This window comes from Euwallacea fornicatus, chromosome 14, assembly GCF_040115645.1.
Source record: "Euwallacea fornicatus isolate EFF26 chromosome 14, ASM4011564v1, whole genome shotgun sequence".
Lineage (NCBI taxonomy): Eukaryota > Metazoa > Arthropoda > Insecta > Coleoptera > Curculionidae > Euwallacea > Euwallacea fornicatus.
In genome coordinates, this window is record NC_089554.1 from 2,248,350 (window position 1) to 2,264,778 (window position 16,429).

Here is a 16,429-nt window from a genome sequence, read left to right on the forward strand (position 1 = left end):
TTGACTATTAGAAAATGGATTATTTAGAAAGTCCGGTACCATTTTTTGCTTTTTTTATTTATGCATTTTGAGGTTTCGAATAAATGTCACATAAATATAATTTGCTGAATTTTTTGAGGTCTATGCAGTGTTAAAAGAAAATCTCCGAATTAGGATTCACCGTGTATATGTAGTGAAATAAGATTTAAACATTTTTGAAACGAAAAATTTGGATGCGAAATGAACCACATCTAGTATATAAACGGGTTTTTACTCGAAAATTTCGAAAGAATTTTAGTTTTCCCCCTACCCTGGCATTTATTCGACGTCTCACATTTTTATCGTGAGACTAAGCGCGTTAATGTTGAAAATCGTCTCGTAAAACTAATTGCCGTTATGTACATAGCTATTATTTCTGATTTACAGACACATAACTAGACTGCAGTTGCACTAATAGGTAATGCAAGTCCCTTCGATTTGCGTCTTTAAAGCATGTCGTGAATCAATTAATGTTGTGAATTAGCTTTGTAATTTCTTCCTCATGTTTTCCATTTAGATCTTTGATTCCATTGTCTTTATATGGAAAAGAATGAATTGGAGTTCCTTCTCATCCTCTGATAATAGTTTGATGTCTTATGCAGATTTGAGCCGGTAGAAATGTACTGCGTTAAGTTTGACGCCTTTGTTTTCCTAAATGTATACAAAACAGAGCTCGTCTGCATCTTGCATCTTGTGCCTTGTGTAATTTAGGGACTGCCAAAATGAGTGAATGAATCAATTCAATGATATCGTTTCGATTTTCTCAAAGTATATTGATCACTCGTATAGCGAAATACTCGAAATAGAAATAAAACAACTTAATATTAATTCATTAAGGCCGTTAAAAGGAAGGTTAACGATTTTGATATAGAGGCAGATAACACAACTAGCCTTCATTTTAATGGGCCGTAGTGATCTTGATGGTACATCATAGGTACCATGCAATTTTTATTTGTTATAAGGTACAAAATTATAATTGGAAAAGAAACGGTCGCGAAATGTTACATTACAAAACAAAACAAAATAACAAAATTGATAATGGCGTTGATTTTAATAGAATATAAACTTTTCAAGGGTGCTGTAATTCTTTGCCCTTATTACCGAAGTTTCTATTATTTTGTTTGAATTTTTTTTGAGTTATGAATCTTAATCCTCAATAGACAGGAAGGACAGAACCGCATTTTAAAGCTTAATGCATTAATAAAAATTTGCAGAAAAGTAGGATAAAATTAGATGTTAGCTTTAATTTTAATACCCTTTTCAATTATTTAAAATTTTTCTCATGTGTTTTTTGTAATTTTCCATTTTTCCACCCTATCATTATTTACTTATAATTCATACTTAACAAAAAAAAATCGAAATCGATTCTGGCTGTCCTTATAGTGTATCCACCCTTGCGGTTCTGTTAACTCCAAATTCACAAAAACTCACGAGATCAGGTGCACTAATTAGCAAACCAATCGATCTTTTTTAAGTTATGTTCGCAATATAGCCATATGTCTTAAGCAATTTTACTGCATTAACGTTTTTAGTTCACGTTCTCCAATTATTTCATTTGTTGCATGGAGGAAAATTAAGTTCTGCTCTCCTGCTCTAATGAACAGTTTGATGTCATACGCAAATCAATGGGCAAGGACGCCCAAATTCCATTAAATGACATGCTTTTTTTTTGTGAAAATATCCAGTTTTTTTTCTTTGAAATGTGAAGTTTTCGGAAGAGCATTTTTTAATGCGAAGCAAAATTCTCACAGCTAAGTCCAGAGAGTGAAATATATGCTATATCTTGTTTTTCTAGATATGAAGAGAGTTTATACAAATTTCGAACATATGCAACATCAGCATAAAAAAGAATTTAAAGCATGATCCCCCCGTCCTCACCTCATCAGGTGCGCGTGGTTCCCCCCGGACCTCACCTGGGGGCGGCGCGCGCCGTCGCCTTGGAGGCCGAATGTGAATTCGCGCCGCGATGCGCGACGTCCGCCGTCGCCGTCGCCGTTCTCGACGGCTGGCGGACAACAGTCCGGGCTCGAACGCTACCAAGTGCGGCGGTCCCATCTTTCTACTCCTTGACGAACTCACTCACTGCTCTTCAACCACCAATCACCGATCGACTTTAGACTCCTTTTTGAAAGACGTTCGCGAATTTTCAAATTCCTTGACCGACCCCGCGACACGTCCTCTCTGTCTTTCAATTCGCCATCACGGTCCATCAGGGACCACTTGTTCCTCTTCTTTCCGCGTTTTCCTGACTCTCTTTTTCGTCACCCTTCTCGACGTCCAAGTACAAAAAAGCGCGCGAAAAGTTCCACTTAAGTTTGCGTAACTGTTGATTTTTGTTTTGGCGTTTTGAAGACGAAGACGGCAACAGGCGTCTAGTCCAAGAATTGAATTTAACGACAATCAATCCTAGTTGTAATTGAAAAAAAACATATATTTAGAAAACGTAAGTCATTAATCGAATAGTTAACTAAGTTAGGCTATATATAACTTTAATGCATTATTAAGTAAACTTAAGTTAAATTTAAACACGCAGGCGTGGTTTATAATACATAAACACGTTTTACTATTAGAGAATCTGCCGAGCTTAAGGTCTTGTAACTCTTGGGAAGTTTCTTGACCTCCGTCCGCAGCAACAAGGCTCGGCTGAATTAACACTTAGATGCCGGATAGCAAATAGTTGCGATCCTGCGATCTACGCGACACCACGAGTCAATAAATCTCTTAGCTGACAATCGTTCTTCTAATCTAAACTTAATTGTTGATATCCGGACAATCTTTCAATCAAGGTTGTGCCCAGGTCTATTATTAACTATAATTGATACATATCTCCTAGTCTAGTTTGCGTGTGCGTGTGTGTGTGAGTGTGTGTGCCTGTGTGTGCGCGCCTGTGTGTGTGCCTGTGTGCGTGCCTGTGTGTGCGTGCGTGTGTGTACGTGTGCCTCTGTGTGTCTGTGTGTGTGTGTGCGTGTGCCTGCGTGTGCCTGCGTGTGTGTGGGTGTGGGTGCGTGTGCGTGTGTGTGTGGGTGTGTGTGAGTGAGCGAGTGAGTGAGTGTGTGTGAGAGAGTGCGTGTTTAACATTCACTAAGCTGTACATATTACAAACACTTAAATATTCGGCAAGGCATTCGTGCTATAGTTTTAGTTATAATTTTGGTCAACCAAGACAATCCCGATCAGACAATCCCTGGCACGAAAATTTCGCCCATAAACTGCCCGGAAATCGGCACCACGACGTATTATTTCAACGCCCCTAGCCAATATCCCTATCTAGTACCCTACTGCCCTGTCCCCCCTACAACTGACTGCTATCCCCCCATAACCCCCGCCGCCCCCGTGCCGCCCTGCTCTTGCGGCCAATGCGCTCCTGGTGCTTTTAATTTACAACCCCTGGCACCGTCAACCTTGATCGTGAACCGGTACACCGAGATCAACTATTTTGAGAACCAACAACTGCAGCAGCACCATCAACAGGCGGTTCATCACCAACTGCACCAGAGCGTGGTGGTGCCCGAAAAGTTCTCGTCTACGTTCGATATGGTAAGCCTCTTCCAAGTTTTTCATGAAAAAGGGGTTATGATAATCCTATTACGCGGATTTAATTCAAGCTATAACTTATTGATTTCTTGTATTGTTTATCTTGAGGTGTCATTTGGTATGTGGGATATTTTATTAATGCTTAATTCCGATAGTATTGGAAAATACACTTATGTAATTAAGTTCATGTAATCAAGCCGGAAAATGATGATGCCGTAAAATACATTAGAATGTATTATCAGATGTAATTTCAATATTACTGTTTCACCGATACCTCCCAAATTCATTGAAATCGCCACCATGTACAAGATTTAATTAGGTAGCTATTTAAAATTAGAGGTTGCGTCATTACCGTACAGTAATGTAGCTCATAATGAAACTGCTGCCAATACTGTAAAGTAGCGATCACCATTTTAAATTGAATATTGTGCCTTACTTTTCATTGAGACAGAATTCGTGCGTTGGCCAGAAATACGTACCAAATGTACAATTTCATAGTTTGCATGGGATTTATGATGGTACTGAAGAGCATGCTATAACAAATTTATTCAAGTTGTGGACTACGAAGCCTATTTTTCGATTTTTATGACGCTGCGTAAACTCTTCATGTTGGGGAAGACTGCTTATGTGGTTCTCCTTCATGATCCGGTACTCTTTCTTTGATTATCATCTTGTCGTTCGTTTCCCAGTAATTCGATTATTAGACAGCATTAGTGCTCTTTCTTCTAAGAATTTTTTATTTGCAATTTGGATAGTTCATCTCCTGTGTGTTTGAGCAACGATAATATGAGTAGATTCAATTAATTTTTATATATTAATTACCCCTACTTTAATCAATCCACGAGTCACAGATAAAACCGCAATTATTTTAACGAAATATTATCCTTTTCCTAATAATTTCCTTTTTGTCCAAAAGCTCGTTGTTTAAAAAAATACAGCCTTTTATAACATGGAAATAAGGGTCAGCCTAAGGATTAAAGATCCCTAATTTATTAACCATGAATTGTTTAACCCAATAATTACCTCACTTGGTTCTTTGTTTTATCTGAATTTTTCTTTTGCTTTTTGATTATTTAGGTCAAGATGCGGCCTTTTCGAATATCAGCTACTGAAAATATATACTTTTAAAGTAGTGCCATGGATGACGTGTGGTCATGGTAGGTAAAAGACAGAAGCAAAAACGGTATTTATCGTGGGCGCTCAAACGAGTGATTTATTGCTTCTAATGTGTATGGAATATTCGGGTACGTGTTTATGTCAAGTGTTGTCAAATATTGTTTACCCGAAAGCGAGTATGCTGGAGTCCATACTAGAAAACGAGTATATTGAAAAGAATTGGTGTCCGAACTGGGTTGCTTGTTGTGCAACAAACGGCCTGGAATAAGATCTCGTGGCACTTCCATGAGTGCTTCATTCCAGAAAGTAGTAACTGACGTCACCGGACCATTTCCATAACATAACACTTTTCTTATCAATGGCGTATCGAAGTCCCATCCACAAAGTTGCCGGTCAGACCTCGAAGGTCACACCCTTGCTGGTGTTCGGAACGAAAATGTGTAGATTTAACATGTGGACTTTTATCTTTGGATCTTTGTCTGGAATACCAGACAAAGATTTGCTCAACTCGATGGGAGCTCACAACGGCTGGGGAGGTGGGAAAATCGCCCAAACTGAGCCAAAGTTGGGAAGGGTCTTTCACGTTCGTCAAAAAGATTAATGGCGTGATTTATAGGATCCATCGGACTCCTAAACATGAAATTTGTTTGTCTGGCTCGGTTACAGAGATGGCTTGAAGGTCTTTGTGTTCGGAAAGAACAGCTTTAAGAGAAAAGCAGTGTTACGGTTGGCGGAGACTGCTGTAGATAAAAGGCAGAAGCATTAAAGAGTTTAGCGTGAGCATTCGACCGAGTGGTTTATTGTTTCCTTTTATGTCTGTCGAATATTCTGATATCTGTTGATGTTAATGTTTATAAGAAAAGTGTGGAATTTTCTAGTTATAGGATCATTAGCTGTATAAGAAGATCATTGTTAAAAGTGAATTAATCTAAGAATGGTACAGTTGGAAGAACGAAGCGATTATAATAAGCGATATTGCAGTTCTTAATGGTGAAATAGTAATTTTAAAGTAGGCTATTAGTTGTCGAATTGCAGTTATATTTATTTAACGTAATAAATAGAATTTATGTGTAAAAAACTATGCTTTACTTGAGCTGCATAGATTGTTTAATAAGGTTAGGTACAAGAGCTTAAAGGAAGGCCCTTTGATCCAAAAAGTAAACATACGTATTTGTTTAATACGCCCACGTTGTAGAGAGAAAGAAACTATAAATATATTAAGAAACATTGATCAGTTTGAAAGCTTTCTAAATATTTTCGTTTTAATGTTTTGACCCTGAAATACATTTTTCACAAAATATCGGAAATCAAATAGTTTGGTCACGCCGTTTCTGACATATAAAACGTTCCCAGAAATTGCACCTCCTTTTCCATTTTTCAATTTTGTAACTCCCAGTAATGTCTTACATTCCATGCTCACTTTAGATTTTTCAAATTAAGACCATAACGCCACAGCCCAACAGGACCAGCAATATTATTTAAACCCCGTATAACTTTACGCCAACTAGGAAGGTCGGCTGTCAATAACGCATATGTTATAGAGATTTCATCTACCATTGTCATGATGTCGATGAGCCATAAAAAATCGATTACGCTCCACGCTTAAACACTAGTTTCGTAAATAAATATTTACATAACAGAAGACTTAACTCCCACGGAGGGGGATGCACTGATGACTAGGGCGTGTGGATGTGTAAACAGGAATGCTAGCCGAGCTATCTACCTGTCGTTTGTGTGTTTTCCTGTAATGGGAATTTTAAAGTACGAACATGGGTTCTGTTTTCATCCAAGAAGAGAAAGGTGATTTATTTTTATGGACCGCCCTTTTTCCAGTAAGAGTTGGGTATCCAAATCTCTAATCCGCCCCTGGTGAGCAATCCGAAAACTCACTTAACGTTTCTAATGGCAAATAAACATTCGAAGAAGCGCGATATTCCATCAAATTCTCGGTTAAGTTTATATTTCGATTTGGGCATATTTATCGTCTTCTCGGTGGCATTTGTTTAAGTTTCCGAGTTCCAATATTTGAGACAAGATTAGGAGTGATTGAGCCGGGAATGGCGCTCCCGTCTTATGATTGCTATTGACTTTCGGTTTGATACCGTGGCTCGCCAAAAATACTTGAGGTTTAATCCTCAATAGCGGCTTCCAATGTTTAAGAGGATTTGCTACTGATTTAGGTACTTCAACAACCAAATATAAATTCGAATTTCGGGTTATTAATCGGATTTATTTTACCGGTGATAGCAGAAATTCACAAAGAAGTTGAATACAAATAATCGAGTTGTTACTGATGGAAAAAACGCATCTGAAAGTTCGATTTCCTGACACAGCAGCTATTTCCAGTAACGGTAATATCCGGGGTTGGAAATATCAATTTTCGGTATTTCGGTTACGCAGGGTGTGTTAGGTTATCGTGCAGTGTGCTATGGTCGTACGCCAATTTATGTCGATGAACTAAATCGGTGTGCTGCTACGACATTGATATGTTGTTTAATAAACCGCGCAGAAATTTGGCATTAGCAACGAAAATTTGATCACGTTCCAGTGATATATTTGAAAATGGAATTAGTTTTTGTTTGAAAACGAGATCTGAAAAGTAACTTTGAAAATTTGCAAATTTTTTTATGTTTTTAGGGTTTTTCAAAAGTTTTTCAAAAACGCATTCTGCATTCATGAGTATAGTTAAAATATTTCTTCTATCTGTAGCATTTCTGCAGAAAAAAAAACTTCAATAAAAAATATACATGTACGGAACAAATCGAGAAAGAGTTGAAATGTCGTAAATCTAGACAAAAACATATGAATAGAGGACAAAAAATCCCACAAAAGTTCGTTAAATATTGAAGGAAATATTGTTCATGAAAATACTGCAGCACATCAAATATTGCTTTTAGTAGTGTATTTGTTGACGTAGCAGATATGTATACATGTTTGTCTGTAGTAGATAAATGCACTGTTTTTTAAAACGAGAACCCAATGTATATTATGATGTTTTTAAGTTATTTGAGAAACTCTTAACATATTTCATGTACCATACCCAGGCCTAATTTCAACAATTTTCAAAAGAAAATACAAAAAAATGGAAATAACGATTAATTACTAAACAAAATTAAAAGAATATAAACTACTGTAATCTAATGTCTTAAATGTGTAGGGCTGATCTAACGCTAACCTGAACTAACCCGACACTGGACGTGCCGCAATTAACGTTCCTCGAGAACTTTTTATCATTTCATATGAGGTATTCGTTGAGGTTTTTGAGTAATTTTACTTAACTCTTCTAAACATCGTGTCGTTGAGTTTATTTGAATATATCCTATGTTTCAGGTAACCCTGTAGAGATGGAGTCAGGTGATTTAGCAGGCCATTCTAATTATCCTTTGCGTAAATGTTCCAACAACTCTTGAACTTAGACAAGAGTACGTTATGTGAAGTGTATGCAAAATTTCCCAAAGAACTTGAAAACGCTATAATATACATGGAGTTCCATAAGAAAAAAATTAAAAAATACATTTTTATACTTTATGAATAACCCTGTGTGCAAGTGTGTGCCATCAAAAATTACGCCACAATAAACAAAACTTGTCGTGATCAGTTATTTTCATGAAAAATATTTGTTATTTATGGGGAATTTTTGGTCCCCTGTCAAAATTAAAATCGGGTAATTAAGTCACGAGATACATTTTTTTGATCTGATTATAACCGATTTTACTAAAATCGCTAGTGGAAAATGCTATTTGGCCCCATTTGACATCGGACATTTCGCGCGTTTCAAAATCTGAATCTAGGAAGATCATAAATTCAAAAATTCAAGCCGCTGACTACACCGCATTGAAAAATAAAAATTAAATGAATTTCAAGGTACCCAAATTTATCACCGATCACCAACCAACGACCGACTAAATTCCCGTTAAAACGAGGATATGTTATTGATATTAACCTGACACAATCGGTGCGTGGAAACATCGAGGCAATTTGAAATATGGGGGATGTGTTTATTACAAATTTGACCTGTTATTAATGTGCCATATTTTACGAATTATTATTATAAATCGATTCTAGAACGGACTAAAAAGTCGCTAAAAATCGTATTTAATCGAAAAAGTTTTACCGGAACTACGATTATGTGAAGCTGTCACGAGAACAGTTTATTGAAATTTTATACAAACTACTTTTTTTTGCGTTTATAACGACCCCGGAAATTTTATGCTTTTAAACTTCGTTACCCCACCAATTTTATAAAATGATGTATACCCAGAAAAAGTTAAAAAGCTCTAATGGAATGTTACCCTAAGACGTATTGTCTAAAGAAAAACCAATCTCTTTAATAAATACCAGACAGGGGTGCATTTCCAGCCACAACACCATTCTTTAATCCTAAAATGGAATACCTTGCATTATATCGAAAATTGCAAGTTCTTCTCCTCGGTCTCGCAGCGGGTTTCAAAAATGAAATTAAATTGTGGACACGGAGCCACCATACCAATGGCGTACGGGGAAGATTAAAAGTTTTCCGGCAGCAACATGTCGCTATCATCACCGACGATAAGTTTATACCTCTTGATTAATGTTTCTTGTTTCGTGTGCGACACAGACGGCAGAAAAGTAATTTTCTGCTTTGTGATAAAAGAGAGAGAAATTAGTTACTTAGGGGGGACAATGAAGTGATTGAAAATTCACCCATTGGCGTTGCGGGGTCATGTTGAGGCTTTGATATATCCTGGGCAGGCCGCAAACTGATCCCTGCAACATCCATTTGCGGTTTTGCGGCACACTGTTCCAAACTATTTCAAGTGCAATTCGGGGAACAAGAAATCACATCAGTAATAAACCGGCCGCAGGTGTACGGACAAGGGGCATAAAATGAAATAATAGGATTCCCTGTTGTCAGTTACTGTCCAGAGGGCTTATGGAGTTTTAGGTCTAGATGTGGAGGCGAAAAATCGATAGTTTAGTTCATAGGGAACAAGAAAGTTAAAACAAGTTTCAGCTTTGTTTGTTAACACTTATGAGAAAACCTAGCTATGAAGAGCATTATGCATTATTCTATAACAAAGGAAACACCGCTGCAGGCGAAATTATTGTTGATGGAAATATATCTACGTATTGTGTAGTTTGTTCTTAAAAAATTGTGCGATCCCGTTTCCAAATGTGCAATGAAGGCACGAGTGTATTTTTGGGAACATTACCTTAGGGAGGTGAGCGTTGTGCAAATAATACGTTTTGCAACCTTAGAGTCTGGGCCCTAATTACTGTGGCTGTATAGCCTGCGTTACCAGTTTCGCAATCAAATCGATCATCTACAGGCCATTCCCTCACTGGACCATTTTTCTGAAAGGATAATCTGGATCGGATCGATTCCCATCAGCTGATTTTAAAACAATTGGATTTTGCATTGTATTCCGAAAAAAATGATTTCATCGTTCGCAGAAATTGCGCTTCATACTTGATCTTGTCTGCATTTCCCAGGTCACATTCTTTGTTTTTGTATATGGTAAATTTGTAGGCGGATTCATGCGAGCGCTTCTATGTAGGATGTTCTTTTTCAAAAATCACACATTGGAGGTATTCTTTGTGCAACAACCTGTATAATGCTCGCAATTTTTTATTTTTTAAATGTATCCCAGCCACCCTCTGGTCATGATTTCAATTCCAAAGCGATGTCTATCTGTAATAATTTAGATACTATCTTATCCTGCATTGAGAGCAGGCCACATGCTACAGAAACATCAAATAATACGAACTGCTCCAAGCAAAATAAAATTGCGAGACGATCTTAAAAGAGCGATTCCATCCCTGTTCTTACTAAATACGCATTCGTATATAGGTAAACACCTATAAATTCCCATATTTTCTTACAATTTTCCCGGCCTGTGGGCTTACATAGATATATATCTGTGTTCTTTCTTTGAAAATTTTCGCACGTTTTAAATTCCGCAAAGTTTATTTTCGTTTTTCCGTTTTCCAATTTAACAACACCAACAAAATTGTGCATTGATCCCCCTCGAGGCCTTTCATATTACTTTCCCTTTTTGTTTCAATCCATGCGATTCCAGGTAAGTACTTACTACTAGTATACTAGTAGCGGGGTAAGCGGAACAGAAGCTAAATTGTAGAGCTCGAATAAGACGAAATACAGATCTGCACAAAATTACAATTTTACAAAGTAGTATTTATTTTTCGGTTGCTAAAAACTCACATTTTTCCCTTTCAATCTAATAGAAAAAATCTATTTCGGACACAAACTAATTACACAAATCATACTGCTGGGTGTCTGATTTTGATCAGGCCCTATATAAATTATGAGGGTTCACCGTTCCAGCAATTTCATTTTTGTTTATGTCTCGATTTCCACTTGCTCGCATTTTCTTTTCGTTTGCGGGGGTTTGATAGTTTTATATGGGCGACCGGGTCTCGTGACACAATGCAGAATTTATGGCGAATGACGGACATTTTTGTGTAGAAGTGCTCGAATAAGCCCAGGGTAGAAAGTGAACAATACATTCCGTGTAGCAAAAATGCGAAAAACTCATTGCAGATCAGGTTTGTGACGGTTTAATAAACACTTGCAGCGCAAAAACATGGGGCGCTAATAATCGTGCAGAATTGGACACGCTACACGTGATCTCATTATGGAAATGAAGAATTTCTTTTAAATGCACATGTAATGCCGTTAGAATTCATGGCAGACAATAAAATTGCTCATTAATGAATACGATCTGCGCAAAAAAGAAGCGAGCATAGGGAGAGCAAAAATAGCCCTTCAATATCGAAAGTAGTAATGTGACTTGAAATAGTCATCATTTAATGCCAGAAATGATGTGATCGACTGACGTATGAATGATGACTGAATATCACAAACAGGTCGCGATATATTCTGTTCACTTCAATATGTCATTTGATTATTGCCTGGAGGTGAGATAAACGACCTTCTCAAAAAAGACAAAATGTACACGTTTTTTCGTTTTCGAGTGGACAAAGAAAATTTCTTGCAAACCATTCGATTGAGTTAATATTTACGAACTAACTTATTGTTCTTGATTCACTCTATTCAATAATTTATAAATATTTCGATGGGCAAGCCGATGCATAACCAATTATGTCAAAGTTATGTACATATTCCAATTCCTTTTACCGCCCTTGAACGTCCTAATTACATTTAACTAAACAAATGTCACTGATGTCTCGTCTTCAAAAAAATAAAAATTAAAAAGTTCCCTCTTCCTTTCTCGTATTACATGAAACCAGCAATAATTACATAAAATATCTCCTACTTCCTTACGAAATTCCATTCATATATTTCCATGCCGCTCGAGACAAAGTTGAAAAGTTCCAATAATGCTTTATCATTCTCTGGGGGAATAATTTTTTCGTATGTTCTTTGCCGTTAGACTTAACTTGTTGATCTCGATAAACATAAATATATTTTCGACATAAATCCGTCGTAATGACTTGACCCAAAATCGAAATGGGGTCCGAGACTCAAAAACAGCACTTTCGCCGGACAAAAGGTCCCCCAAAAGCCTGTGTTATTATATTGTCAAATATATGAAATTTGGAGAGGGAAAACGTATCGAGAAAGTTTTTAGGAATTCTCTCAATAGATTAGCATTCTTTTAATTGATCGCTGCTGCCTTCTCTAATTTTTTTATGAGAACCACAGAAAGCGTCACTTTGAGTGATAGTTATCCTAAAGATTGATTTGTATTGTAAAAAATTCTTTTGATATTTAAGTGGATGTCTTCGAATATAAAAAAAAAAGATAATTTTTTGGTCTGATTAAATGGGCGTTTTTACTAGATTAATCAGAAAAAAGTCCCTCCAAAACGAAAGTTTCGTTTCCGGTCCCTCGAGCCTATATGATAAAACCATTTACCTACAAACACTCTTTATCCCTTCGAAATTTGTTTATGGCACTTTGCATACAACCCTCGCGATTTTTCTGCTACATTCCCAACCCTTTTCTGTATTTTTCCGTGATAGGGGATGCTTATCCACCGCTTTACCTTTCCCTCTATGTCGGATTTTCGAATTGACAGAATTTCACTTGCCACCCACCTGCCCTTTGTGCAAAAGGCTATAGGGGTCCCACCGGACTATTTGCGGATGGGTTTTTATTTGGATAACTAGCAGCGAACACACAAATGAAAATGTGAAGGTGTCTATTATAAGTATGATCTGCATGATTCTGTGGATCTGAGTATCCATGGTATGTATAATTCAACTTATCAATTTTGACTTGGTTTGGTTCAGTTTTCTAACGACTCAGTAGAATTCGAAAGAGTTTCTTAAAAATGACAACTGATCATGGGCAAAAAATCTAAAAAGTTAAAAATTGACTATTTTCCTTTTTTTTTTCGGATAAAGTATGATGCCGATCAAAGTACGGAATATTTCAAGTTCTAGCCACTTCACTGGGGTCTAGGAAACAATAAAAGATGCAGAACTAGATATATGAAGGCAAAGTTCCCCTTTTAGATATTACTTCGACTTTTATTTTTCGTTTCATTTCATTCGCATATTTTATTGGGAAACCAATGCAAAAATAATGTGTTCTTGCCATCTATTGAATATAAACCAAAGAGGAAGAAAATTCGAAGAGCTACTGAAAATTTTAATTTAATCCCAGCTAAATACTTTGTGGCCGTTGTACATATGGGACTTTAATTAGATCTATTCCGAAATAAGACTTTTTCCGAGTTTGGGGGGCATTTCATGTTTATTACTAATAAATTGAATTTCAAGAGTCAACCGCACTCGAGCGTGAATGATTCACTCATTATTCACGCTCGATAGCAGTTATTGACTGTAAGGATTTATAGGTATTAAAAAAAAAAATTCTCCTTCAAATTTTTAAGAACATCGTCAGTGTTTCTACCTTTCAACGCAGCTATCAATATTCAAATTCTCGACACGTTTTCATCAAAATGTGGATGATACACAGATCTCTTTTTTTTACCAAAAAGTTCAACATTTCGGTATCGGTATAAAAAAATTTCTCTGTAAGATTTTCACGAAAATTGTGGCGTAACTAGTATTTATTTTAAGGCAACTATCAATTTTTGAAAACACGACTTTTTCGAATTAAGGTTTTAGTTTGTTTTTAGTCTTTTCCAAAGGCAGGTGGTATCATTAACATTTGATATAGGAAATCGAAATGCGTTATGAATTGTGAATCCGTGACCATTAATATTAGGTGTATTTGTTCATTGATAGAGTACAGTTTTATCTTTGTTTCAGGTAAGCAATTGCATTTTTACACCCCGGAATGATGGCATTCAGGCGGTAAGTAATCTGGACCGATTTTCCTATAATGTATGCCATCATATGTCTAATGCATCTCCTCGGCAAATTACTCTCGTTAACTTAACGACAAACTGTAATTTAACTATTATCCAGTAGACAGCACATCCGAAATAAAGTCCTGGAGTGTGAATGAAATTCTCGCTCAGTTGATGCAAGATTTTTTTCTGGTGGCTGCTACAGAATTACTATCTCCAGGAATATTGATGTGAATTATTGGCCTTTAAATTGTAAGATTTCTTTCATCTCAAATCTGTGGTAGATCATTTTTCATTCAAAAATATATTAATTAATTATGTTAATTTTAGCGTCAAAATCTAAAACAACACAAGTGCATGAAGTAGCGACATTCAAGCAGGCTTCTTTAAATAAAGGCTCTCCAGGACGTAGCGCGTTCCTTGTATAAATAGTCCAGACTCCCTAATGTAATTAAATATAAACCTACAAAAGCAAATAAACCTTTTCCAAGTTTTAAAAATGAAAACTTCGCAGTGGAGAAACCGTGGAAGAATATTAAAAAATAACTGGCAGTCTTCGCGGGGGATTTAGGGAAAATTATACCGATATTAAAAATACATTTGGAAGTCCTCTGAGCCTGGGGACAATTTTTCCAACAGTAACTCCAGCCGCCAGTTCGGAACTGGTTTAATGGGAGTTTTAATATTTATGCCCAGCCTGTTTCTATAAAAAGCGACAAAAATCAGATGCAAAATATATGCGAGGTTTCTGGGTGAGTTGAAATTTTTGGCCGAATGGTGCATTTCGTTTGATTGTTTTATGGACAAAAGTTACGCGGTGTCGGGTTTTTGTCAACACCCCGCTAAAGCCCAACAAACTCGGTAATTTATCTCATTTTGTAAGCACAAATGGGACAATATCGTTTGTGACACAACCAAATGAGAACACGTCTGAAACAATATATTTGCGTCTGTAGGGCAAGGCCGACGACACCTTAAAACATAATCAGAAGGCCTCAGGCCACACCTTCTTCAAGAAGACAGACGTTTAATTGTCGAATCGGACCGGTATCCCTGTCAATGGCATTGAGGATTGTGTACGGGCCAAAATGACAATTCAATTTTTAATTTTTCTCTGCCGATCAGAGGTATTTTTTTATAAAACGGCCTAAGGGTGCCGAGTGTTGTGACTAAGCTGCCAGTTGAAAAAATAAAAATCTACTTGAAACAAGCTTTACAGTTGCTTCGGTACTCATCATCCTTTATTTGGGCGCGGAAAACTGCACCTTACAGCACTAATCCGGGTTTGCAGATGTTAGTTTTGTGAAGTAATATTAATAGTTGCTTTTCAGCACTGATTACCTGTGATGTTTGTTCATCAAACGAAACAACCGCTACCAGTGCAATGAGTTCGTGACGAAATATTGTTTATAACTCTTCTAGAAAGCGTCCTTTCCGCATTTGACTACTTGCTCGAACTTCGCTATGCGTCGCTCGTGAACATAACGTCATTCCGTGCGGAAAAGAATCGCCTTTTCTACTTGTTAGGAAAACTACTATAAAATTGAGTCTTCTTCTTTTGTTTTTCAAGCGATTGAACAGATTTTGTTCAGAGTGTGCACCGAACATATATTTATTTTGAACACATCGTTTCGTCACGATATTTACGTGAAGTTTTTAGTTCAAAAATGCATAATTCCAACAAGTACAAAGTTTCAAATACGCATTTTGTCCCTGAATTAGCAAAAGGCTCTGCGACTATCGTGAAAAAACGTATATAACGAGATGATGTTTCCCACCCACCATCAAAACGGCTGATCGGCAGGTCAATGGGTGGCGTGCTGACTGGGAAATGCACGTCCAGAAATTCGTGTGTCTTCCTCTCTACCTTTCCCATCTTTTGACCTCTTCACACAAATGCCGAAAATCCAGGTTTCTCTAACTCGGTAAAGTTGCACAATTAAGGACGGTAAAGCCAAGCCGTAAGGAAAAGAGGAATTTCAACTATGCAATAAAATTGCTATTACCTTGCCGACAATTTCCACTTAAATCCGATCTCGTTGCAATTTAGATGGTGATAGCAAGAAATTAGAAGGAATGGAAAATATGAGGCTAATAATTCCGCGGCAGACAATCAACTAGAGAACTGATTTAATTTCTTGGTTTCAGACAGCAATTAGATCCCTAAAGAAAATAGAGTAGTGAAATGCGAAACCTGTTTCGAAATGAAATTAAATAGATGTATAATTATCTATTTTTACACAGCTGAAGTAATATTAGTTAAATAGTTATCAAAACACTGTAATTCTTCTGCAACAAGATATATGTACTAATATTGGAATGCTAACAGAAGGTGATGCAAATTATTATGAGTGCTAAATATTTAAAGTTCAAAGCACACCCTCTGGCAGTTTATAAGATTTAATACCAGAAGAACACCATTTACTTTTCGGCATACAAATTCATATACCTGGCTTTAGGCAGTTTAATTAAAATAC

At 36.8% G+C, this 16,429-nt stretch overlaps 1 protein-coding gene across 4 annotated transcripts in view; it reads left to right on the forward strand.

Annotated features, from left to right (window-relative positions):
- Positions 1 to 16,429, forward strand: part of heph (polypyrimidine tract-binding protein 1 heph) — a 311,014-nt gene that overhangs the window by 179,809 nt on the left and 114,776 nt on the right. The window contains exon 1 of one of the 4 annotated variants that reach the window (XM_066289867.1): positions 2,015 to 3,555. The exons of the other annotated variants lie outside the window; for them this stretch is intronic. Within the exon in view, the coding sequence (XP_066145964.1) occupies positions 3,553 to 3,555 (3 nt within the window). The 5' untranslated portion in view covers positions 2,015 to 3,552. Of the gene's footprint in view, positions 1 to 2,014; positions 3,556 to 16,429 lie in introns of those variants that run through there. 4 annotated transcript variants of the gene reach the window in all.